The sequence below is a fragment of the Takifugu flavidus genome, chromosome 2 (assembly GCF_003711565.1).
Source record: "Takifugu flavidus isolate HTHZ2018 chromosome 2, ASM371156v2, whole genome shotgun sequence".
NCBI classification, from domain to species: Eukaryota; Metazoa; Chordata; class Actinopteri; order Tetraodontiformes; family Tetraodontidae; genus Takifugu; species Takifugu flavidus.
Genome location: NC_079521.1, coordinates 10,449,589 through 10,473,654, shown reverse-complemented (window position 1 = coordinate 10,473,654; position 24,066 = coordinate 10,449,589). Strand labels below are relative to the sequence as shown.

At 44.9% G+C, this 24,066-nt stretch overlaps 3 protein-coding genes across 4 annotated transcripts; 1 reads left to right on the top strand and 2 right to left on the bottom strand.

The window, feature by feature from the left end:
* Window positions 1-1,034: 1,034 nt before the first annotated feature.
* On the bottom strand, window positions 1,035-4,593 carry nr2e3 (nuclear receptor subfamily 2, group E, member 3). Its single transcript, XM_057025606.1, has 8 exons — window positions 3,930-4,593; window positions 2,960-3,110; window positions 2,775-2,878; window positions 2,400-2,693; window positions 2,075-2,253; window positions 1,740-1,980; window positions 1,523-1,628; window positions 1,035-1,446 (listed from the first exon to the last, which is right to left on the bottom strand). The coding sequence occupies exons 1-8, from the start codon at window positions 4,018-4,020 to the stop codon at window positions 1,314-1,316; spliced, it is 1,299 nt and encodes a 432-aa protein (XP_056881586.1). The 5' UTR covers window positions 4,021-4,593; the 3' UTR covers window positions 1,035-1,313.
* A 7,922-nt stretch (window positions 4,594-12,515) lies between these two features.
* slc22a18 (solute carrier family 22 member 18) lies at window positions 12,516-17,483 on the bottom strand. Of its 2 annotated transcripts, none has more exons than XM_057014788.1 (10): window positions 16,975-17,483; window positions 15,671-15,768; window positions 15,442-15,587; window positions 15,214-15,346; window positions 14,994-15,106; window positions 14,107-14,220; window positions 13,912-14,012; window positions 13,734-13,835; window positions 13,138-13,258; window positions 12,516-13,051 (listed from the first exon to the last, which is right to left on the bottom strand). In XM_057014788.1, exons 1-10 carry the CDS (start codon window positions 17,119-17,121, stop codon window positions 12,864-12,866), a joined length of 1,263 nt encoding a protein of 420 aa, XP_056870768.1. In that variant the 5' UTR covers window positions 17,122-17,483; the 3' UTR covers window positions 12,516-12,863. The 2 variants fall into 2 exon arrangements, with proteins under 2 accessions (XP_056870768.1, XP_056870777.1); XM_057014797.1 differs by having other exon boundaries at window positions 14,107-14,217.
* A 1,047-nt stretch (window positions 17,484-18,530) lies between these two features.
* LOC130514907 (very-long-chain (3R)-3-hydroxyacyl-CoA dehydratase-like) lies at window positions 18,531-23,653 on the top strand. The gene is made up of 11 exons (XM_057014809.1): window positions 18,531-18,926; window positions 19,621-19,666; window positions 19,800-19,873; window positions 20,024-20,188; window positions 20,400-20,451; window positions 20,787-20,897; window positions 21,116-21,243; window positions 21,540-21,652; window positions 21,728-21,834; window positions 21,915-22,046; window positions 22,248-23,653. The coding sequence occupies exons 1-11, from the start codon at window positions 18,846-18,848 to the stop codon at window positions 22,322-22,324; spliced, it is 1,086 nt and encodes a 361-aa protein (XP_056870789.1). The 5' UTR covers window positions 18,531-18,845; the 3' UTR covers window positions 22,325-23,653.
* Window positions 23,654-24,066: the final 413 nt, after the last annotated feature.

Here is a 24,066-nt window from a genome sequence, read left to right as displayed (position 1 = left end):
CTGTACATTTTTGTGACTTTATGGTGGTTTTGGGTTTATGTCTGTTGCCTTTTTTGCTGCCACTTTCGCCTCCTTCTGCCTGTTACTCAATGCACTAATCTTATAATAAGATGTAAATCTCTGATTAAATCAGGTCGAAACTGCACTTGTAGCCTACAGCCTCTGGCTTTGATTTGTGTGGGAGAGTATTAAAATTAAAATAGAAACCGAAGAAAGCCCAAATCATTTGTCTTCGATGGGGTTGTGAGCTGGCCGTTCTGTGTTTTATTGTGAAAGGATGTTTTCAGTGACCTGTTGTTGGAAACACAAACCAGCAGAATCTGGTCAGGAGTTCTTTAACCGGCACACGTGAGCTCGTTCATATGATGGAGGCCTGCTGATCGGATCTTCAAGGATTTCCAAACCCACAACACTCAACTGCTGGTCAATGTCCTGGATCTGGTGTTTTATGAGAACTAATGAAAACTAATAACACGCAGGAAACCATCAGGAGTCTCTCTTGCTGTCAATGGCTCCATACGTTGACCTCTGACCCCACTGAGCCCTAATCTATATCTTCTGTGTATGTGTCTGACGTGCGTATATATGTGCCTGATCCTCAGCCCCTCCTATTATACAACCGCCAGCAGCATCAGCAGCAACCAGAGCCGGTTGCTCAAGAGTTAGACAATGTGTAAGAGGTCATACGAACATTTATGAATTGATGAGACGCTGACCCTGCAATTAAGCCTAAAACCTTCTTGCTTCGATCAGACTTCACTGTGCTGGGAGTTCCGTATCCTTTTGCCTGCCTGCAGCTTCCTCCACTTTAACAAGAAACTTATATATATACGATGAAATATTTACGATGTGCCTGGTTTTTGTGCCGTTTTCTGTGTTATTTATGTGTCGAATCCCCATCATGTTCTCAAACAAGTGTCATGCGTAAAAGCTGACAGAAGAGGGCGCTGCAGGGCAGATTGTTATCTAACAGTTGTCTCCCTTTCTCAAAAGAAGCAAATGCTAAGGGAGCTTCAACTCAATCAATGACAACGTGAATAGAACATTTTAATGTCAGAAGAGATGTTCAGTCAGTCTCACACAAAGATCTGCTTCATCACCAAAAAACAGAAAAAAGGAAACACTAACGGATGAAATGTGGCTGCTCCGTGAACAGAACTAAACACCACAGCGTGCTGATCATAAAGTGACTGCTTAAAAAACAAACAAACATGTCGAATCTCTGATACGTGGGGAGAAAGGAGAAGCAAGTGTCTGAATATCATCACCCTTCAAAACCAGGAGAATACTGCAAGGGTTTCTGGGTAACGCTCTCAGTTTTTGAACATGTCGCACAGCAGTTTCTCCATGGGGGTGTTCCCGATGGTCCTGTGGAAGAACAGCAGCTCTATCCGCTCTGAGTTCACGAAACGCAGCGAGGGGAGGAGGAGGAGCAGCTTTCCGAACCTGGAGATGCGAAACAGGACACGTCAGCCACACAGAGGCCGGGTAGTAGCGGTAGTTTTGTAGTTTGATGTGTTACCTAGCAGGTTGGCTGGGGTAATGTGAGCGGATGTGCTGCCCAAGCATCACCTGGGACTGATCCTGCAGGTTCTCCACCTGTTCTGGGTCCTTCAAACCCCGAGTCTCTGCAGAGATCATTCAAGTGGTGTTAAGACGGCTCGTTTGTTAATTCATTAGCTCCAATTAGCATAGCATCCCCTCGATGCAGAGAATCAATGTTTGTTCGCATCCCTCACCTGGCTTAAACAGCACAATGGCCTTGAGGCAAGCGAACTCCGTGGGGTCGACGGCGAGGGTCTTGAAGCGGCTAAAGACCTCCTGCAGGAGGCGCAGGTCCAGGCTGGTGTAGCTGCCCTTCCCCTGGATGCCGGGGCAGAGGTCAGGCAGGGAGAGCAGCGGGCAGCTCTCCAGCGGCAGAGACCACTGGATGGCGCAGAGCAGGAAGAGCTCGCTCCACGCCTCCTCCAGCAGGATCACCTGGCGGGGACACGGAGTGGCCGTCAGAGACCTTTTCCTCGTTTCCCCCGTCCCCGTGGCAACGTGAGATTTCCAAACCGGGTGGGTTTCTCACCTGGTCTCTGAAGGGCAGGTTGGAAAACACTGGCAGGTTCTTCGCCCACTTCACCGACATGAAGAGGAGCCTCGCCGAGGTCTCGTAGACGTTTTCCGAGCCGGACGGGTACAGAGCCATGTGGTACTCCGAGGACGCTCGCTCTGGCTCGTTGCTGGTCACGTCGATGTTCTCGTCAACTGAGGAAGCAAAAGGAAGTGATCAGACCGGGATCTAAAACGACGCCCGAATAAGCTCCGCCTCCCTGCAAAATTCCGTCTGTGGCTGGAAATGACATCATCGGTACAGGATGGCGTCATTCCTCCTTAACTCTACTCTTCCTCACCGTCCTCGGGCTCCAGCTTGGCGCAGGTCTCGGCCGTCATCAGGCTGGCCATGAAGCGGTGGTTGTTCTGGGGGCTGATGCAGCGCTGGGGGGCCACGGAGGAGGTGATGGACATGGAGGAGCTGATGTGGGGCCACGTGAGGACAGAGCCAGAGGAGGAGGAGGAAGATGAGGAGGAGGACGAGGAGGTGGTGGGCTCGCGCGTGGTGGCCAGGTGCTCTTTCTCGGGGTCGAGGTCGATGGAGTCGAGGCGGACCTGAGCTGTGCTGCGGGGCTGCCGCTCGTTCTGGACCGCTGCCGAGGAAGAGGAGCAGAGTTCTTTAGACAGCCTTAGACGTGACCTTTGACCTCTGTGGTGTAGTCCTGCCCCCTCACCGTCCTTGTTCATGCCCGCCTGCAGGCACTTCTTCAACCGACACGCCTGACACTGGTTCCGATGGGCTTTGTCCACCGGACACATGCCGGTACCAGCCTGGCACCTGTTGACCCGCAATCAAGACGGTGAAGGAACAGCACGACGTTGCGGGGTTTCCCATCATGCACCTGTCCCGCTGCCTCACCTGTAAATGAGCCTCCTCCTCACGCTGCGTTTGAAGAAGCCGCTGCAGCCGTTGCAGGCGTAGATGCCGTAGTGTTTCCCGCTGCTGGTGTCGCCACACACTTTGCAGACCAGCGCCGGGCTCAGAGCTTTCCCCGGGGCCGGACTCTTGGCTGCGGGTCAAACGGGGCAGGTCGGTTAGCGTGGGCATTGTTCCGCGCGCGTGGCTGCCATCTGCACTGACGACCCGTCCGTCAACGCTGCGACAGCTGTTTGGCTCAGAAAATCTCATTTAGCCGCACGATTATGATTATAAAACCATAAATGGCTGCAGGCGGATTAACAGCTCACTCTATGATGCAGTGATACTGATATTTATCTAAAAGAACATGAAAACGAACCGTGCAAACACACAATTAAACTGAAATCACACTTAAAATAGACTTTGTGACCAGAAGTTGTGGTAATAAATAAATGCGTGAATTTGTCATTTTAATGCTCATGAAGGAAATATAGCTTTTTTATATTATTAAAACTACATTGTTGAACATTGTCCATGAATTTATTGGTGAACAGATTCATAGAAAATTAAATATGAGTTTATATCAGATGCTTTTATTGTACTGCGAGTCATTTTTTGGATGTTTAGTTTTGCGTCAGTTTGATGAAAGGATTTTCTTCAACGTTTAGATATTTTTTAAACTTTTCAAAGAACCTGATTCTGACTAATTAACACAAAAGAATCTTCTGAAATATCAACAATTGAAACTAATTTTCAAAACAATATTCATATAATCAGTGTTGATATTTGATCTAATGCTAGCTTTTGTCCAAAAAGGAAAAGTTTGGAAAAGTTTGAAACTTCTGGAGGTTTATTTTATTGCTTCTGTCCAATATTTGGGTTTTAAAACATAAAGGAGTAATTCAGACGCCCTGAAAAAGAGTGAAAGAAATGACCTCAAGACCACCTGTGGCTCTCCCGTCAACCTTACCTCTGCTGTCGTCAGTCCCGACGCTCCCAGAGGACTCGGTGGGGGAAGCGGACGCCATCATGGGGATCTTCGGGAGATGATCTTCCATCATTATTGAGTCAAAAAGGGGGGAAAAATACTGCTGGGTTAAAAAAAAAGGAACCTCTGAAGGACTTTTGAGGGAGTGGGTGGCACAGGTGGAATCCTCCTGCACAGCCTCTGATCTGCGGGGGCTTCAGACAGTTTTGGGTGGTACCATCAGCTCCAGCTCCCACTTGTTGCACCGGTGGCGCGTCCAGCCAGGGTCCGTCACTGTCTGCGGGTGCTCCTCAATGACAGCTCCTCAAAAGGGAGCCCCGGAGAGACGGGGGCTGGAGGAGAGGATTAGCTCCACGCGCTGTGTAAGCAGCACGCTCATTTGTCATCCTCTTAATCTTTACTGTTCATCTACTGGATCAATCAGTCACATTGCATGAACATCGGCGTCGAGCAGAAGCAGAAGAAGACGGACGCAAGACTTTCCTGCTGAAACTGAAGCGTTGTAACCCTAGACGGTGCTGGAGCTCCTGGTATCCTCCACCCGTCAGTCAGCGCTCCTCTTCAGTATCTGCATCTGCAGACATGATTACATGAGGGCCACCAGCCTTCTTATAATTTGTGTTTCTCCTCCAAATTCCAGCTCAGCCTCCCCCCCCCCCCCAGTGTATATTTGATCTGTGTGATTGCCTTCCATTCATAATGACCCCCAGTGTTTGCAGAGGACTTCCCCATTAACTCCCATTTCGCTCATTTCTGACGACTGGAGATCACCCGTCTGGCTCTGCTCTCCTGGGGGGGGGGGGTTCTGAACGGTCCATGTTTTCACCGGCATCCTCTCGGCTCACCCTTTGGGTCTCTCACGTATCGTTAACAATCTTCGTAGATGTGACACACGTACAGGTGGTTCTTTTAAAATGCTCACCTGGAAACGAGGTTGTGAACAGATTTCTGATACAAATGAGGACCTCTGCCTTGTTTCCCTTAGCAAAAAAGCTAATTTTCACAAATGACTGCGGTGAAGATAAAATATAATCCACTTTTGGCATGAAAACAAATATTCTGTAAACAGAGGCAGGCGTTGTTTGTCATCGCTGACGGTTTCTATTCAGCCATTCAGGTTCATCGTTTGTTTTTGTGCACAGTTGAGCGATTCAAGAGAATAATAAGCTAAAGAGGACATGAGTCACCGTGTTCCTGACATCTGCGCGTTAGCATCTAATTTGTTGTTCTTTTTTTGACCTATTTGGCCCAAAAAACAGAGTTTTTCGTTAAAAAGAAAAAATGCAGATGGACAAAAAAAAGTCCGGGCTGATTTGCAGGCCGGTACAAAAAAGAAAAGGGTTTTACCAGCTAGTTGCTAATTTTAATAAATGAATCATTTTGAACACAAGTTAGTCCAAGCATAGAATATCACGACGCTGTTTCTAATATTCATTTGCATGTTCTTATCAGCAGAACAATGACACCTGTGTTCTGGCGCTAGAACCGTAACGTTGCCGCTAAAGCGATAAATGTGCTTGTGGAGCAGAATTATCGTCCCCGTCAGCAGGTTCCAGCTCCACCATAACAAGTCTGGCCATAATTGGAAAAACAAAGTGGAAATCAGTTAAGCTGATTAAGGCCCGACCACATTTTGCCTGCCGGGGCGCCACCAGAAGAAGAGGGGGAAGACGCACAATTAGCTCAAAAGATTAAAAGAGCAGTGAAGACACCCTCCTTGTGGGCATCTTCAGCCATATGGCGGCTACTCTCTTAACCCCTGGCCAGCGCACTGTTGACCTTTTGTGAGATTTTCCACTTAATTAGCGTTTCTGAGACCAGATCAGTGCCGGACAGGCTCTCCGTGTCAGTTCCTGTAATCGCACTGTTACGATGGGGGTGGATCACATTTGTGTTTGAGGAGAGCTCATTTTTCGTTTTTGGGTAGCTAAAATACGTTTCCCTTCGTTGGCTCAGCGGTGCCCCTGGTGGTCAGGTGCAGTATAGCTCCCACTACTCAGGCGTGTGTTCAGGTGTTTTTCCAGATCCCAAATGACTTTAATTAACTAATTGCTTTAATTGATTTAGTGCAAATTATTTAATTCACTTCCTTTTGGGGGAATGGAGCTTGACTTTAAGGACATTCAGGTCCTTAAAGCATCTTCAGTTTGATGTAATTCACTCTTTTATGGCTCTTTGATGTAAAAAATCCTCTGACTCGACATAATGGCCAAGCTCACCTGGAGTACAAAGGGGGAAAAAATGCAGAAATTTCTCTTCATGTATTATTCAGCATTCACTCGCGTAGAATATGCTGCTTTTTAATATCACATGAGCCCCAGGACCACGTGAGCGAGAGCGTTATTGCTTATTATTTATTAAAATTGTCCTCTTAAATGAAGTGAGGAATGCAAGAAGGGGTCGAGGTGAAGGTTTGTAAAGGATATCGGCCCACGATCATCCACCATTAACCACCATTAACCAAAAAGGTTACGTTAAACACAGATTCAAATGGCCGTCTGCTGATTAAGACCTGGAATTTGTCGGATCATTTGTATTTTTTCTGTTGGAGTTTTAAAGGCGATTCACTTAAACGGAATTATCGAATTTCAACGCGTTCCTTACGTACATTAGCCACTAGAGGTCATCGGGAGGAGGCGACAGACAGATTTAATCGCCTGAATAATTTCCTTAACGAGGCCACGGCTGCATTAAAGTGACACCTGCTGTAGGAGTGTGACCGCGCTGATCAGATCAGATCAGCTCTCTAAGTTTAGAATACGTGTCCGTCGATGAGCACGCGGACGCCGCCGGGCCGGGCCAATGGTAGGGGTATATGCCACTTTACATAATAATGCTAAGCTGCTGTGACACCATCAAGTTTTATGTGGAGACTTGCTTACACGAGCAGGCCATAGATTATGGCAAGAGAGCTAGATTAGAAGAGGAGCGGCCTCCTATTAGGATTCAAGGAATGATTAGAGGAGTCCTGTTATGTAACGGCCGCTCGGGATTTGATTTGCTTTCTTTTTAGACATTTGCGCCCGTGAGAAAGTTACATTTTTAATTGATTTGGCTGCGCGCGATTTAAGACGCGCTTGAACTCTTGTGGCCTGCGAACGCAGCCTGTTTGGGCTTGGATTGACTGTTTTTCTGAGGCTGCAGCCTGATTTGGTTGCATACATCTTACTGTACAGCAACTTCAACACACACACACACATAAACAACACACACACACACACACTATTCATCATTGATCATGGACCTGGAGGAGGGTGAAAGGTGTAGACGGAGGGTGTAGACGGGGTTAAATCTGATCTGTGCTGACGACGGCACATCACATCCGTGTGTGTGAGTGTGTGTGTGTGTGTGTGTGCGTGCGTGTGTGTGCGTGTGTTATATAACAGCGTGATGAAGCTGCCTCTCTGGGATGTGACTGGCTGCTGAGCCTCTTACCTGTGTGTCAGGTGTGTGAGGAGGCTCAGCTCTGCATGAATTCCATCTTTATATTTATGAACTTCTAATGAAATGACTGATTTCTAACAGCTATTGAGCTTAATTTTACAGCCGTTTACTTCTTCTCTGTCCCCCTCTCCCCTGTCCCATACTCCCCCCCCCCCCGCCTCTGCCTCCCATGCCTCTCACCCTCTGTCCGTCTCTCCTCTCCCACTCATCATCATCAGTGTCCCCCTTTGACTCTCTGTCAGTATCCCAGTGTCTCTGTCCCCCTCCCCTCTTTTCCCTGTCTCTCTGTACCAATCCCCCCTCTCTCTCTCCCTGTCCCCACTCTGTCTCCCCATGTCTCTCTCTCTCCCTGTCCCCACTCTGTCTCCCTGTCTCTCTCTCTCTCCTGTCCCCACTCTGTCTCCCCATGTCTCTCTCTCTCCTCTCCTGTCCCCACTCATCTCCCCATGTCTCTCTCTCTCCCTGTCCCCACTCTGTCTCCCCATGTCTCTCTCTCTCCCTGTCCCCACTCTGTCTCCCCATGTCTCTCTCTCTCCCTGTCCCCACTCAGTCTCCCCATGTCTCTCTCTCTTTCCTGTCCCCTCTCTGTTTCCCTGTCTGTCTCTCTCTACCTGGCCCCCATGGGTCTCCTTCACCCCTGCTCTCTCTATCTCTCTGTGCACCCCCCCCCATGGCCCCCCTCCCTCTCTGTCCCCTCTGCCCCTTTAGCCCCATCCTGACCTAGATCTCTGACAGTAAACAGCTGCTTCCTAAAGCGCGGCGTTGCTGCCTTCAGCAGAACGTCCTCAGAGATAAATGTCAGATTGGACCCAGGCTGAGCCTCTTGATGCAGCTCAGGGCCTCGTGGTGCGTTTGGGACACTCGGCCACCAACTGCTGCCACCATTGTTTCTAAAGAGCTACACCATTTATCATGACGGGGGTCACTAAATTACACCCACCTCTTTATATATATATGACTCAAATAATATTTTATAGTATTAGAGTCATGCATAAATAACTTGTCATTATATATATATATATACAGTATATATGACTTAATATTATTAACTATCAATTTACTATTGTTTCTTAATTATTTATTGATCATCTTTGTTTTATTTAAAGTTGTTTATAAAGCCCCAAACCAACTTTTCACTAACTGATTGGTTCGAGCAGACAAATCATGCTTCTGCGATGCATTCAGGTGTCATTTCCTCTGTTTTTAACAGCCTGTGGAGGACATCCACTCCCCATCCAACTATTCTTCTAATTTATTGGAGTAAAACTCCTGGCGGTTGGCCGTTTACCTTGACCACTGCTGCATCAGATTAGCTCAGATGATTTTAGATTAGGGCCTCTGTGGAAACAGAGGAAGCAAGCAGCTTAAAGCAAATGAGGTAAGTGAAGTGACCATTGTTGCACGGCACCAGGAGGAGGCTTTGTTGCAGTGGATGGGGGGGGGGGGTTTACTCAATTTACTGAAGGGGATCTTAAAAGAAACTCAAGGTTAAACAGGAATCAATCAGCAAACATGTCGGAGGGTGTTCGATCACGTCAGGGTTTTTTTCTTTTTTGTTTTGTTGATTTTCAGTTTTCAGGTGGAAAATATCATCCAAACCTAAAAAAAAAAAAAAAAAAAGTTTGACAAAAAGCAGAAATAAATCTACAATCCACTTAATTGGATTCAAAAACCCCCATTCCAACCCCCTCCCTCCCCCACCCATCATTCCTCTGGCTCATCTACTGACCGCTGACACAGCCTTTACGCACCCGTGCAAAGCAGCCCTCTGGCCTGGCGGCTCAGAGCCTTCGTTAAGATTCTTTTTAGTTTTTTGGGGGGGGCAGAAGCCTCATGTACTTTCAGGAGGAGGTGGGATAGGTGGGTGGGGTCAGGGTGGGGGAGCAGCCGGGATTATTGCAGAGATGCCATCTGTGCTGCTAAATAATGGTCAGGGTGAGGAAATCAACCGCCTGAGTAAATATCAAACCTGTTTGTTGAGTGAATTAAATGATGTGAGCTGGGTTACCATGGCAATATGATCAATTACATCCCTGAGACTGTGAACTGAACATCGTCTGGGTCATGGGTCACAAAAAAAACCAACAACAACTAGGAAGTGGTGTGTTTTCGTGCATCAGACTTCCCATTTTAACTATGTGAAATGTTTTTTTAAGAACAGATCATCATTTGAGGTTTCATTTGATGTCACCACGGGAGATTTAGGAGCGATTCTGTAGCCGGCCAGCAGGAGGCTCCTCAGTTAGTGATCTGTGGACGTGTTCTGCATCTTTTATGGAGAAATTATCCCAGCATTGACAAACTATCCTAATTTAAACACAACTTGGGCAGTCGTGAGCATGTAATATTAGTCAGAAATAATAAATATAAAATGACGGTACAAAAAGGCATCACGTTGCATTTACGGCCTGTGAAAGTGTCCTAGACTTAAAAGAATTTACCTCTCATGTTAAATCTGTTGCTACACCACAGGGACGTCTGTTATTTACTGTGACTCAATAAAGTTTATTGTCGATGTTTTTCTTGATGTTCTCTTCACATTTGTGCGGTTCATCCAAATTAGAAAAGGAACGTGGTTACTTACTTTACTTTCCTACTTAATTTACTGGCTGAACCAGCGAACAATAAGCTTGATCCTGGTCAGCGTTATCTGCCAACAACACAGATGCTGCTCCGTATGGGACGACCACCGACCCAGCATGGCACACTTTTCTTTCCCGCCTTTTACTAATGCATCATATTGTTATCTAATCGGCTCAGCCGTAATTAAAATGATATCCACATCCTCTCTTTTCAACCATATTATCTTCAACTGTTCAAATCTCCAACTGTTTTAATCCTAAAGAAAACAATTAATTACACGTGTGCTGGAAGCCTCCTCTGTATTCTCTGCTGTGTTGTCGAGATAATCGGCTAACATCGCGACACCTCCCGCGCATTATAGGAACCATATAGAAAACCAATATGTTGCTCCACGTGTGCACCCTGAGGTCAGCGCAGTGCTCATTTATTGTCCTGTTGTCGAGCGCGTCACGGGAGGATTAGCGCACAGCGGCACATGTCAGGGAGTGAGAGTGCGGGTAGGCGTGCGCTCACACACGACAGGAAGTAGGAAGGTCGCCGAAACAGCTGGTCCTTCACCCACCTGTGCGGGCAGAAACTGAGGTTCCAGATTACTGGTTCCAGTCGAGCAACTGTGCTGGTGGTTTCGCATCCAAAACTGATGGATTTGGGGGGGGGCGGCTGATCATCCAGGCATCATGGGTCGAGTTTGAGTCCTCTTGGATTCCTGTGCTTCCTGCAGGACGTCGGGAACTGGAGCCGTCCGTCAGCAGCTCGCCGTGGCCCCACTCATTATCTTATCTCCCTTTGTGACCCGCTGTAATTCACCCGCTCATGATTGATGATGTCGCTGTCTGAGTACACCAGGACAAAACCCCCTGGAAGATCACCTTTCACCCCTGCGGCCAACTCCGCCAGCTCCGCTAGACATGGAGACGAGGGGGTTTGTTTGGTTTCCTGGGCGGAAACGCTGAGTTCTAACACCTCCCGGGTCTGAAACTTACAAACACTCAGTTTTAATATGAAACAGCAGCAGGAATCCAGCGGATTAGAGATCTGCCAGATTTACTTTAGCTTCTCAATGATCCTGGAGCTCTGCTTACATGTTCAACACTATCTATCACATATTGTCTGCGTATACTGTAAATGTGAGCACGCTTCTCATGGCCAGCTGTTTATCAATCTGTTTATCTAGAATATAGATGAGGCTATTTGGGCTTTCTCTCTCGCTGGGTTTAAAAAGAAGCACCCTGAGCAGAACTTTGTGCGGCGCATCACCGCAGGAGATACAGAAGCAGCGTTATAAAACATTTAGACCCGAGGATCCTCAGACCGACCCCCTCCTCCGCCTCAAATCAGAAAGGTAGCCTGTGCTGTTATTCGCCGGGACAGTGAGCCTCGACTCTCTGTGCATGTGAGGACTGATGCCTCATTATCAATGCCACGGGGAACAAAACAAGTCCAGGAACTGACGGGGCCCCCCTGGGTCTGGCGTTTTGTTTCCAGTTCGCCGACACAGGGCGGCCTTGGACGGCTGCCCGAGCGCGCTCATCTCTGACCTCGGTGAGAGCAGGTCGCTCGCAGAGTCACATTAAACTTTCAGAGGACCCAAAGGTCCCCGTCAGGAGTGTTAACAGCAGCATTGTCCCACCCACCCGGACTCAAAGGGACAGGTGTAACAAGGCACCCCCTCCAGTGGTCCAGGCCGCCCCCCCCGCTGGGCCCACGGGTACAGTGACACCCTTCAGCTCCACCTAGAGCTCCTTGGAGTGTGACAGATGCAGAACTCTGCTTATTACAAGGAACTTGGAGTTTGGCGAGTCCGGCTCCCGGCCGGGCCGAGATGATGGGATTGGGACTGAGACGTCTGATCACATTAAAGGTGCAGCCTGTCCCAACAGGCTCTACTGAGAGGTTCTAAAAATATCCTCCCGACAAACCGGGGGAAAACGGGCCCTCCGCGGCGCAGCTGCGTGACAGACTCGGTGACAGACTGTGGGTCGACAATAACACCCTGACCTCCTGCTGTTCGGAGAAGATAATATTTATCTGCTGGACGTGATATTTGTCTGCAGGAACAATGACAACACCTGCTGCAGCGTGCGTGACATCACCTCCACAAGCTGCACTCGGCTGAGGCGACAGAGGAGAAAAACTAGATAAATAAAGGCAACGCTCTACGTCGTTTGTGTTTCTAATTTAATGGGGTTTTGCTGTTTTATTTGAAACCATATTTACGCGTTAAAAGGGAAAATAATTACGTTTAAAGACACAACACTGCGTCATTTTGACTTAACTGCCTGCTTTCTGTTGTTGCGACCCAAAAACTGCTGTAGCGGGCTCATTTCTGTGGTTCTAGCAGCATTTGTATGCAGCTTCCAATTTTTTTTCTCATCATTAACTAAAATTGACCAAACAAGGCAACTGTCTGTCCGTAGAACCTCACATCAGCCAAAGGAAGCTAGCTATCGTTAACTTCTCCTGGAACACTTTGAGAATCTGCCACTTCTACCCGCGTCTGCCACACCTGTCACTATTTTACTTAAAGATCAGGCGTCTCTGTTAAGATGAATGACATTAGGTTTAATTGTGAGTTTTCTATCACGTCTAACTCTGAATGAGCACATAAAATTCCAACACTGGTTTTAATAATTAATGTACAAAAATAAAGGTTGATTGTTCAGGTAGTAGTGGTGCTAATCTGTTCTGTATTCCCACATCGTGGCTGCAGACTGTAAACTCGGGCAGGCGTGATGGGAACCTGGATCCCAGGAGTGTCACCTGATTAAACAGGATGTGCTTCCTGCTGGTGCTCAGGCCTGAACCTCCAGATCGTTGCTGTTCCTGCTGCACAACGGTGATTTACATGTCCCCCATCACCGAGTGAGGACGGGGACCATCGGCCTGATGTCATTCCTTTTGCTCGTCTGTGTTTTTTAGGTGGCGCCGCAGCAGGTAGGTGAACACGGCGGCATTCATCACAAACTGAACGGTTCCGATGGAGGGAAGGCCGAAGTTCACATACAAGAAGCCCCCAATTGTCGGTCCGACTGTGCGCAGCAGCGACTGGACAGAAGAACAGAGTCCCAGCATGGTGCCTGTGCACAAGAACCAAGATTACCACTCATGTTTTGTTTCTTTTGATGACTTTCTCAGTGAGAGTAGAGGAAGAGGGTGGCCTTACCGGTGTCTGAGGACGGTACGCTCTTGGTGAGCATGCTGTCCGTGATGACGTTGAACATGCTGAGCGAAAACATCATGGGGATGATGGTGAGACACAACTGGAACACTGTCTGCATATTAGCCTGTGGAGGTGACAGAACACATGGCTGAAGTGCAGCACATCACTCTTAACTCTGGTGGTGAGAGGAACGATGAGGATCACATGCTTTCCACAGGATGACCATGAAACTGAAAACACTCTCATCCAGACAAATATGAGGATGCTAACAGGTCATTGGTACATATGTGACTACAGTTCTCTCTATCAGCACTAGAAGACTATGCTAACTCACATGCTGGTGCAGCCTACAGAACCACGACTCGCAGCTTTGTCTCCCCCTTCTGGTACTGAAGATAATTGCACCCACGATGAGATCATCGTTGGCTTCAACATTCCTTTCCTTTATACTATAAAGGAACATTTTCCATTTCTACGGTGGCCTCATTTTGTGATTGGGTTTAGCTAGCTGCTCAAAAAACATCTTTGTGCTACAAGGGTACATCCAATATTTGTACATGCATGTGTGTGTGTGTGTGTGTGTGTGTGTGTGTGTGTACCTGGCCCAGTCCCACCAAAGCAGAAACCCCAACCGACAGAAGCAGCAGCGAGCTCTCAGAGAACCTCGCAGTCATCCGACCGATCACGCCCCCCTGAATGACCTGAACAAAACTTGGGATTATATCGATACGAGCCCAAATATCTGACATGGGTGAGCTGAACACCAGCAGTATTTACCATCTGGACGATGCCAAAGAAAGCCATCAAGTAACCGTTCTCTTCTGGCTGCAGCTTGAAGAATTCCAGAGCTATGATGGAGAACATGACCTGGAAAATGCCTGAGAAGAAACAAGAAAAGCACCGTTCAAAGTGAAGATGAAAGGAAACCAAAGGTCACGTACATATTGTTTTGCTAGTTCGACTCCGTCTCACCTGAAGGTAAACTCACTGCGATCTTCACGATGAAAGTCCGCGCCACGCCGGGAAACTTCATCAGTCGTGTGATCTGATCCACACTGAAAATCGACGTCTTTTTGTTGGAACCTGCTACAGACAGAGATAAACAACGAATATCAACAGTTATCAACAGAAAATCTGCATCCTGAGGAATTTGCGAATGGAAATGAGTTCAAATCCTCCCTCCCCAAAGCTCCAGCCAGTGATTTATGATGATATTTATGACCACTAACTTTTCACCACCTTACCTTTACCTGAGTGAACCTTGTTCTGCTGTTACATCTGCAGCCGTTTCTCTGCTGGTGTAACACAAAACCAGCGCGTGACTGTCACCGTCAGTCACGCGCGGATTAGCACATGAGCATTAGCAGAGGCCTCGTTCACCCTAAACTCAGTCTGAGGAACATTTACAGAAGAAAAACGATCACTTAAAAAGCGCTTTATGTCAGATATAAATAACTCCATAATGACAGAGAAATTGAAAGTCCCTTATGTTCTTATTAGCTTCACAAAGGCACCCTCTATCGGTTCACATTCGCCACTACACCATCAAGCTTCTGGATTTTGCAGTTAAAATAAAATTTTGAAGATTATTTTCAGAGTTTTTGTGGTTCGGATCCAAAAAGGGAGTAAGTTTTGCCCTATATTCTGAGCAGAGTGTGTTTTCTCTATTCGCGTACAGGCTCTAATGCAGACGCTAGCTCGCCGTCAGAGCAGCATGGAAAGATAAAAAGGATCATCACTCGACCCAAGTGTCAGCAGACGGGCCAACGCAACATCTGGATGATGTGTCCTCTGCATCCTCAGGCGGAAGGTTTACGGTCGTCACGAATCATTGTTGGCGTATCTGAGGCGTGACTCACCGTTGGCGGGGGCTGTTGAAGCGTGAACTTTGGTGTTTTTGGGGATGAACTTCAAGACCAGCAGGAGACTGAAGAAGCTGCCTGCAGCACCGACGCAGGCGGTGATTTTCTCCCTGGGAAATAGGAAATATTCCAGAAAATAGTGCTTTAGCAGTCAGAACCGAGCAGGAGGTGGGGCAAGACGAGGCCGGGACATTCAAACACAAGCGGTCGCGCTCACCCGTAACGAGTGTTGAGATGGCCTCCCAGAGTGGACCCGGCAATCATACCGACCCCAAAACATAGACCCAGCTTGGACAAAGCGTCCGCTCTCTTATCCGGTTCCGACAGGTCGGTGACGACCATCTGAGAAGCTACAAGAAATGAATTTAACCTGGGAAAGAGGGAAAACTGGACTGTCCAGGTGCCCTTTGAGCTGACTCTACATTGAAGGCGCTCAGGTGCTCACTAGGTATGATGTGCATGAGGAGCGTGGGCAGTTTGTGAATAAACAACATGGCGGGATGGTTGGCGGCGGCGAGCAGCAGGAAGAAAACCACAGAGGAAGAACACGCCACGCTCAGAGCCGTGCGGGCTCCAAACAGATCTCCAAACCTGGCGGGAAAAACGATGACATCACAATTTAACCATTTATTTATTTAGATTTAATGGACGAAAATGGAACCCCCCCGCCTCACCTTCCAAACAGAGGACCCCCGAACAGCTGGCAGAAGCCCACCATGGTCTGCAAGTAACCAAACCACAAGGTGTCGAAGCCCAGTTTCTTCGCCAAATACTGGAAACCACAACAAAAGCAAGACATACAATATCATACAGGTAACAGAAGGTATGACGTAATCGTGGCATCGGCGCGACCTTTGGCTGTATTTGAGGAAGGTGGAGGCTTTGTATGTCAGACATGAATTTTTGCCTCGATTTTTCACCTTAACTTATCTGAACTCCGGTCATTAGCGTAGCGATAAAGGTGTTTTGTGAGGTCACGACCTTTGCCTCAACGTGATGCTTTCAGTGGTTTAGGGTGTAGAGACACGCATCATATTCAGGGAGTAAAAACATTTCACTGAGTCACGACTGAAAGAAACTTCTACAAACTATCGTCTGGTATTTCTAACACCAGAAGTGAGAGTTTAACGTGACGGAACATTGTGATTTGCTACAGATGAGAACCAGCCTTATTAACAACATGGAGATCAAGATTTATACAATATTTTCATACTTTTGAACACACTCAGGTCTGAGCAATTATTGTGATGAACACAGAGGCGCCCCCCCCCCCCCATGGGTGCCAGACAAACACGCCTCCTTGTTTCTACAGTAGCCATGAAAGGACATTTGCACCTAACTGCAGTTAAGTAGTCATTTATGTTGTTTTATAGCTATAAACAGCCTTTTTAAGCATGAAAATAACATTTAAACATCCTAAATGATCTTTTTAGTCATTTTGTGACCTTGGAAGAATCGAAGCCCCATAATGACAGATATGTGTGTGCCAGATGTGTGACTGCTGTTTCGGTATATTTCCCATACCTTAAATCCATGCAATTACGTACTGTGTACAGTATTTAGAAGACGAAGTTTCAACAGATTATACTTTCAGACTGGAAAACATAACTTGACCATTACGTAACACACCGCGAGATGACATTGCAAATATGACAATGATAACCAGTATAATGTCAGATAAAAGCACCTGTTAATAGTTTGCACGATTTTTCACCGACGCGAGTTCCATTTTAATAAAATTACTTCTTTTAGTTTGATTACTGAACACACTTTCACGAGTTTAGGAGAGACGTGGGAAGCCATCATTAATCAAAAGCGTCATCGTTTTTACAAATGATGCAGAACTCAAAACACGTTCGCTGTTGTAAATAAAATGGAATTACGTTTATTTACGTTTAATTACGTAAAGAAAAAATATCAAGTTCACTGCATGCACGGAAATCTCGGCTTCCTGTTTCGAGATGGCAGGGATACTTACGGGGGTGATCGAAAACTGCAGAAACATCCATGTAATATCCAAAGCAGCGATAATGTAGACAACCTGAATGATTTTGCCCCGGTTTCTTTTGTCTACAGTGTTATTCTGTGACGAGGTCTCCTCGGATAGTTGTACTTTCCGATTCATCGCTGTTCCTGAAGTAGAACCTCCGCGTCTTTAAATCAAAAATCTGTGATATTTCTCTCGCCGATCTCCTGCAAATGAGCAAGACTTGCAGGTGATATCGATGTTTGAATGGTCGGAAAATGACCTCTGGCCTGAAGAACTGTCACTTATTGCACCAAACCTGGAGACCACGATCCTTCCTGTACTTTGGAACCGAACAGGGGCACCAAGGGGGCGTTACTGAGGTGTACATTAAATGCTGGGTATAATTATGTCTAAAAAACAACAACAAACAAACAAAACCATGCAGAGTTTTCATGTTATAATGCTGGAACTCTGTGCTGTTTTTTAAACTGAGAACGGCCGAACATGAAAACATCATAACCGGGAAGTTTTACGTGATGCGTTCATGTAAAGTCGTAATTTATATAATGCGTTATGAATATCTTTGTGTATATTCTCATCCAAGTTGGGTCATCTAAACAATAGCTGTATATTCATATATTTGTATGCCTGCACTAAAATCTACACTTCTTTGTATAAGGGTGCTTTTTATGCGTTTAAACTTGAGTGAACTAAATTGACACAGCAATTCCCTCTCTAGAGGAGTGTTGTGGCCATACTCTATATAAAAGCGATCGAAATTTTGGAAAAAAATTATTAAAAGTGAAAAATAAAAGCTGATTTAAATCTGGAAGTTAAGTTTGTACTGCAATCTTTACTGCCAATTAAATCTGTACCGCAATAATAAATGTAACCATAAGCACCTTTAAGACATAAGGATGGTTATTTTAAAAGTGGGGCATTACGCGCAGCAGCTATTCTAAAATTAAAGAATTAAATAATCAAGTGTCAATAATAATGTTACTCATGCTGTGAAATTTTTAAATAAATCTAATTTAATTCATCTCGCTTTTTAAAAAGATATAAAAATAGATGATTTTGTGGGTAAAGGAATTATTTATTATATTTTAATTTTATTTATTTTATGAATGTTTATTAGACATAGCACTGTCAATTATCTGATCCCTGAGTCATAGCGCCCTCTTCTGGTTGACATGAAGAAGCAACACAAATTAAAATCATACTGGACAATTTATAGTTTGTCTTTTTTTCCTATATGTGTGTAAAAGTTGTATTTTAAATGCATTTGCTTTTGCCAAACAGTGCTTTTATTACATTGTATTGCGATTGCTTATAACTGAAAATGAATAGTCTATGACAGAGTTTAAATCTATTTTGTATTCTATATGTCTATGCTAAAGGAACATTTCATCCAAATAGATCACAATTCGGGCTTTTTAAAATTGCTGTTTATAAAGGTAAAAGAAACAATGGGTTTTACATTATTAAAGTCGGTTTCGATGTTCAGCAATAGTGTTTTTAATATATTTCTCCCAATATTGGAAGTTTAAAAAACTATATAGAAGTCGCTGAGGTATGTGAGCGACACGTAAAGTACAACAATTTTTACTGAAGTCCGGGACTTGATTAAACTTTTTTGTAAGCTTCATAAGATTAAATAACATTTTTTAATATATATATATAGAAACTACTGTGCCTCAAATCGGCGTAGGCCTCTTATTTTGGCATCGGCGTCTCCCGGAAGTCTCCTCCATCATCTGCCGGAAGTTCTTACTGATATGAGGACGTTGTTCCGGTCCCAGATGAGGACTTTGCGGTTTTAATTTAAATAGTTTTCCATTATTTGATGCCACAAAGACAGTATAAATCAGGCAGTGACCATGCAGCTCCTCACGCCCCACGTTTACTGGGCTCAGCGGCACGGAGAGATTTACCTCCGGGTGGAACTGAGCGATGCCAAGGTAGGACGGGCCACCTCCACCCGGCGTCTACTTACACTGTACATTATATAAACATGGTGTTTTTTGTTATCCTTTTGTAACTTTTGCCTGCATAGGTTTTCTCTTGCTTCTTAGCCTAGCAGTTAGCTAAGTGACGCTAAGGATTTAAGATATAATGGATTCGAAATATATATGCATGTGGTAATTTAGCGTTCTTATGACGGTGTAAACGTCCGAAAGTTAATACTCACGTCTCTAATGTTGTTTTGTATCGACATTAATATTTTTAAAATTTTGATTGGTTTTAAACACCGCTGCCTCTAACGTCTTCAATCATCATTGTACTGAGTCTGCAGAATGTAATCCAGATCCTCTTCCTCCTGACATCTCCATCCCATCCAGCATCTGTTGAGCAAATGTATAATTAAAAATGTATGACCTGTTAAATGCTGCTCTGGCTCTTGTTTAGCTTGCATTGTAGGGGGTTGAATTCTCTGAAGAGCATCTGTTGCCTTGCACGCAGCTTTGCAAAGATACTCTTAAGAAAACATTGGTAATTTTTGTTAAGTTCTCTCGGGACAGACGAAATAGCTGCAAAGAGGTCGAAATCTGAGTTGGGTTAATTATCTAGTCTGGATAAAGTTTGTGAGACAGTGTTTGTCTGTTTTGGGATGCTGTTGAGGTTGTTTTTGATGGCTACCTTTATGTTTTACAGAATCTTGACATCAGCCTGCAAGAAAACAACACACTTCAATTCAGTGGTTGGTGTTCACATTAGTGGAGTGATGATATGACCAGAGGCAATTCCAAATAATTAATGCTCTTCATCAGACAGCAATTCCAGAATGTCCTTCCTACTGCATAAAATAATAAAGTTTTACTGTTGGTTCGCAGCACAAGGTCATGGTGCAAAAGGAGAGAATGAATACAGGTTTAGCCTGGAGTTCCTGGAACCAGTTAAACCTGAGGTACTGACACTCGGGTTTGTCTGTTAAAGTGTATTTTAATGCAGTTTGCTAACAGTGAATAGCAGAGCTCAGTGGAATAGAAAAACTAACTAAAGTTACTGGACCCGAAAAGCAGGATCTGACTGACATGTTCTTTTGAACACTTTCCAGCTTTGCCATAAATCCACTCAGCGTCAAGTGGACATCAAGATCAAGAAGCAGCAGGAGCGCTGGTGGGACCGTCTGACGCTGCAGGAGAAGAAGCCTCTGTTTCTGGCCCCAGACTTTGACCGCTGGGTGGACGAGTCCGATGCAGAGATGGAGCTCCAGGCCAAGGTCAAGGCCTGCGAGACAAACATGCAGTAGCTAACAATGGTGCCCACAGGGGAGAAGGCTGTAGACTGTAGAGAAGGCAAATTATGTTTAAATGTGCTGGTTTCACCTTCTAATCAGGCTCTAATGATGCGTTTATTCAATACCGGTTTATGTAAAATTGCAAAAGTCTTCCGTTTTTGAAACCTGGAATTGTGGATTTGATGTCTTTCAGGAGCAAGAGAAGATTAACAGGATAAACGTGGAGTCGAGGGTTCGGAAAGACCGTGAGTCACGCTGAACTTGGGTTTCAATCACTTGATGAGGTCAAAATTGACATGATTAAAAAAAAAAAAAAAAGAATTCAGATCATTTTAGTTTTTAGTACTTCCTGAATTATATGGTGGAATTTTGAAAGGAAACAATGAACATCAGCCATTTATTACCTAATTACTCTTTGGTTTTGTTTTAATATTATTAAAAATGTGGAAATATTTAAGAAATGCGTATTAATATAATTACAGCCTGTGGCTGAAATGGTCCCAGAGTGACGATCAATATCTTTTGAGAGGAATTCTCAGAAAGGTTGGCACCATTTTAATCATTCTTTCTGTGTCCCAAGCCTATCTTGGGCTAAAGAAAGGCTACCTGTTCATGTACAACCTGGTGCAGTTCCTGGGGTTCTCTTGGATCTTCGTCAACTTGACGGTTCGGCTCTTCATCCTGGGTCAAGGTTTGTTTGTTGGTTTGTTTGATCACTAAACGTCAACACCTGCTGTACCACAAACGCAGCACAGGCAAATCCAGCTCTCAGAATGTGGCTCAAAATGAGAGATGAGCTTTTGTTTGTCTCATGGAAATATGTGCAGCAGGGATTTGTTATGCAAATGATGGGGATGAATGTGATGCAGTGTGCTGTTTAATTATTCCGGTGTGTGTTTCCCTCTGCAGATTCCTTCTACGATACCTTCCACACCACAGCAGACATGATGTACTTCTGTCAGATGATGGCCGTGCTTGAAGTTGTAAATCCACTCTTGGGTCTGGTCAAGACTGGATTTTTCCCTGCTATGATACAAGTAATTGTACCTGACTTTTTAACATGACAAATATTAAATAATACAGAATTAACTACGTATTGAATTGTGATCTGAGTCGACCTAATGTTAGCCAGCGTTGGCTCACGTCACATAAAAAGTAAAATGATCCCGAACTGTCTTCTGTGATTGTTTATGTGTTTTAACTGTCAGTCGGTGCCTCCTAGCGAGGGTTTAGCTACCCAGCGTAACCTTACAGCCGACCGGTGGCTCAGTTTTGGACTTCCTCCCCCCAGAATCATGACTATGCTGTCAATCATCTCCATGCAATGTTGCAGGTGGCCGGCAGGAACGTGATTCTGTTTGTGATCTTCGGTAGTCTGGAGGAGATGCAGAACAGGCCCGTTGTCTTCTTTGTGTTCTACCTGTGGAGCACCATTGAGGTCTTCAGGTGAGTTCACCCTCATCCCTCTGTCTCCAGTTCTTCCTGTCTGTTGTCATGTCTGTGCCACTTCCTCCTCCTCAGGTACCCCTTCTACATGCTGGCCTGCATCGGCACAGAGTGGAAGCTGCTCACGTGGATCCGATACAGCATCTGGATCCCTCTGTACCCGCTGGGGGTTTTGGCTGAAGGTAGTTTTCGCCCGATGAGGGAACCGATCCCTAAAGTTCTCGCTGGTGGCTGATGACGGACCGTCTGTGCTTGTTTCCAGCGGTGGCTGTGATCCAGTCGCTGCCCATCTTCGACGAGACTCGTCGGTTCAGCTTCCCCCTCCCTGCAGTGCTGGGGGGCTCTCTGAGCTTCTCTTGCCCTCTGCAACTGTACCTGGTCCTCATGTTTTTGGGTAAGACTGTTTTAAATCGATTAAATGGTTATTTTCAGTGTTCTGAGGGGAAACAGCTTGTTTTCACTGGTCACTTTTAACTTTAAGACGACTCACTGTGACGCATTAGAGACACTGCTGTGTCAGACTGTTCAATGCCTCCAATATTTCATTATCAGAGTTACATCTCTATTAAAAATGTGTGTTTTTTCTCCCGTGCAGGACTATTTATTAATTTCAGGCACCTGTACAAGCAGAGGATGCGACGATATCGCACAAAGAAAAGGAAAGTCCAATAAACCAAGATGGACTATCTGCTCAAATTGCCTTCACCAGTCTCTCTCTCTGTCTCTTTCTTTCTTACACACACACACACACACACACACACACACACACACACACACACACACACACACACACACACACACACACCGGTTTCATATCAATTAACAAACTGAAACTAATTTAATATTTGATTAATACTGATAGAATATCTCCAATATCCTTCAAATGTAAATTATTTGTAGTACAGGGTGAAGGCAGGGCTGAGTCGGTCAGCCCACCACCAGGGGGCAGTCGAGGTAGTTTTGCCATAATTTTGAAGAATTCTGATGTTCATATAAATTACAGTCTGTAGATGGTTGTACAAGAAAAGCCATTTTGGGATGTTTATCATTTTACCTGCAACAGTATAAATGTTCTTGATTAGATTTTTATATATTTATGCTCATTAAATGTACAACTCATATTTTAAATTAATATGTTGAATAGCTGTGTGATCTGAGCTATGAGCAGTTTACAGAATCACCAATGCTCAACTAATCAGCACCATTTGTTGGGTGAAAGAAAGTCACATTAATTATAAATCATCATTGAAGGATTTCTCCATTTATTCCTCATTTATGTCTTCTATTTCTTTTTCTCAACCATCAAACATGAGATCTTACTGTGTAGATGCTGTGAATGATTTTATATTTCTGTAGGTTCAAGGAATGAAGTTGGTCTTTTCTGATAAGTTAAGCTGATGAAATTTTGAGTGTCTTTTTTCTTCTGCAAACCAGCGTGGATGTCAACAGTTTCAAACACATGAAATCCCTCATGACCTAGAAGCTGAACGTGTGTTGTGTCCTGTAAATACTACAAATGTTACAGCTGACAAGCGAAGCACAACATCTGCTTGTTGCGCCCCCTACAGGTATGATTGGGGAACACACCTCATCACTGCTGATGTGTTCCAGGGCTCCAGCAAACATTATCCGTTAAATCCTAAATATCAAAATTCCTCTTAACGCCCATGTTTTTAACAGTGTTGGCATCTTTCTCTCTGCAATTGAACACTTGACTGAGTCTCTATGCAGAAACTAGGAAATCGTGCTTTATGTTTTTGGACTCAAGTGTTGTCGGCCCTCATGCTCTATTTCTAATTTTAAGCCTTTCCTTTGTACGAATATTATTTATTTGTGTTTCTAAAATTGTTGTTTTTGAGTGTTTTCTTTCTATAGGTGCACGTTTATGGCAGTGTTCATTGCCGGCATATTATTTTCAAAAATCTAACTGCATTTCTGAAGGTCTTATGTTCAAATTTTATTTTGACAAAAATAAATGATTTCTCTCAGATGTCAAGGCAACAGGCTTTGTATGAGATTTGAGATTTCATCCTGAGGAATAGCAATGTAAAACCTCCGGAAACAAATTTAAGTGAGTGGAGGCACCGATTGACAGATAAAATATATAAATAAAATCAAACTGCCACTGAGGATTTTACACAGGCTATAACAGAGTCAATTGTCCAGAGTCAATTTTCCAAGCAAAAATAAAGTTTCATAGGATTTATTACCATTACAAGCAAATGCACAAAACCACGACCCTTTGTCACCTCTCTTTCCCTGGGAACTATCCATCAACCCTCCCAGGTGCCTGTGTCTGCATATCCGTACATGTACTCTCATCCTGTGCACGCCAGCTACCCAGTACCTTCAAAATAAAAGCATGGTCAAATACCCCCAAATGAACTTGCACTATACTAAATATCAAAGTAAAG

Coding starts and splice junctions, on each gene's coding strand:
- nr2e3 (XM_057025606.1), bottom strand. CDS start 4,020: ATGATGGAAGATCATCTCCCGAAGATCCCCATGATGGCGTCCGCTTCC. Junction 3,111..3,929: donor CGGGACTGACGACAGCAGAG/GTAAGGTTGACG, acceptor TTTGACCCGCAG/CCAAGAGTCCGGCCCCGGGG. Junction 1,629..1,739: donor CATTGTGCTGTTTAAGCCAG/GTGAGGGATGCG, acceptor TGATCTCTGCAG/AGACTCGGGGTTTGAAGGAC.
- slc22a18 (XM_057014788.1), bottom strand. CDS start 17,121: ATGAATCGGAAAGTACAACTATCCGAGGAGACCTCGTCACAGAATAAC. Junction 15,769..16,974: donor TGCAGTTTTCGATCACCCCC/GTAAGTATCCCT, acceptor TGTGGTTTCCAG/TATTTGGCGAAGAAACTGGG. Junction 14,013..14,106: donor CGCAGTGAGTTTACCTTCAG/GTGAGACGGAGT, acceptor GTTTCTTCTCAG/GCATTTTCCAGGTCATGTTC.
- LOC130514907 (XM_057014809.1), top strand. CDS start 18,846: ATGCAGCTCCTCACGCCCCACGTTTACTGGGCTCAGCGGCACGGAGAG. Junction 18,927..19,620: donor TGGAACTGAGCGATGCCAAG/GTAGGACGGGCC, acceptor TATGTTTTACAG/AATCTTGACATCAGCCTGCA. Junction 21,835..21,914: donor GCTGGGGGTTTTGGCTGAAG/GTAGTTTTCGCC, acceptor GCTTGTTTCCAG/CGGTGGCTGTGATCCAGTCG.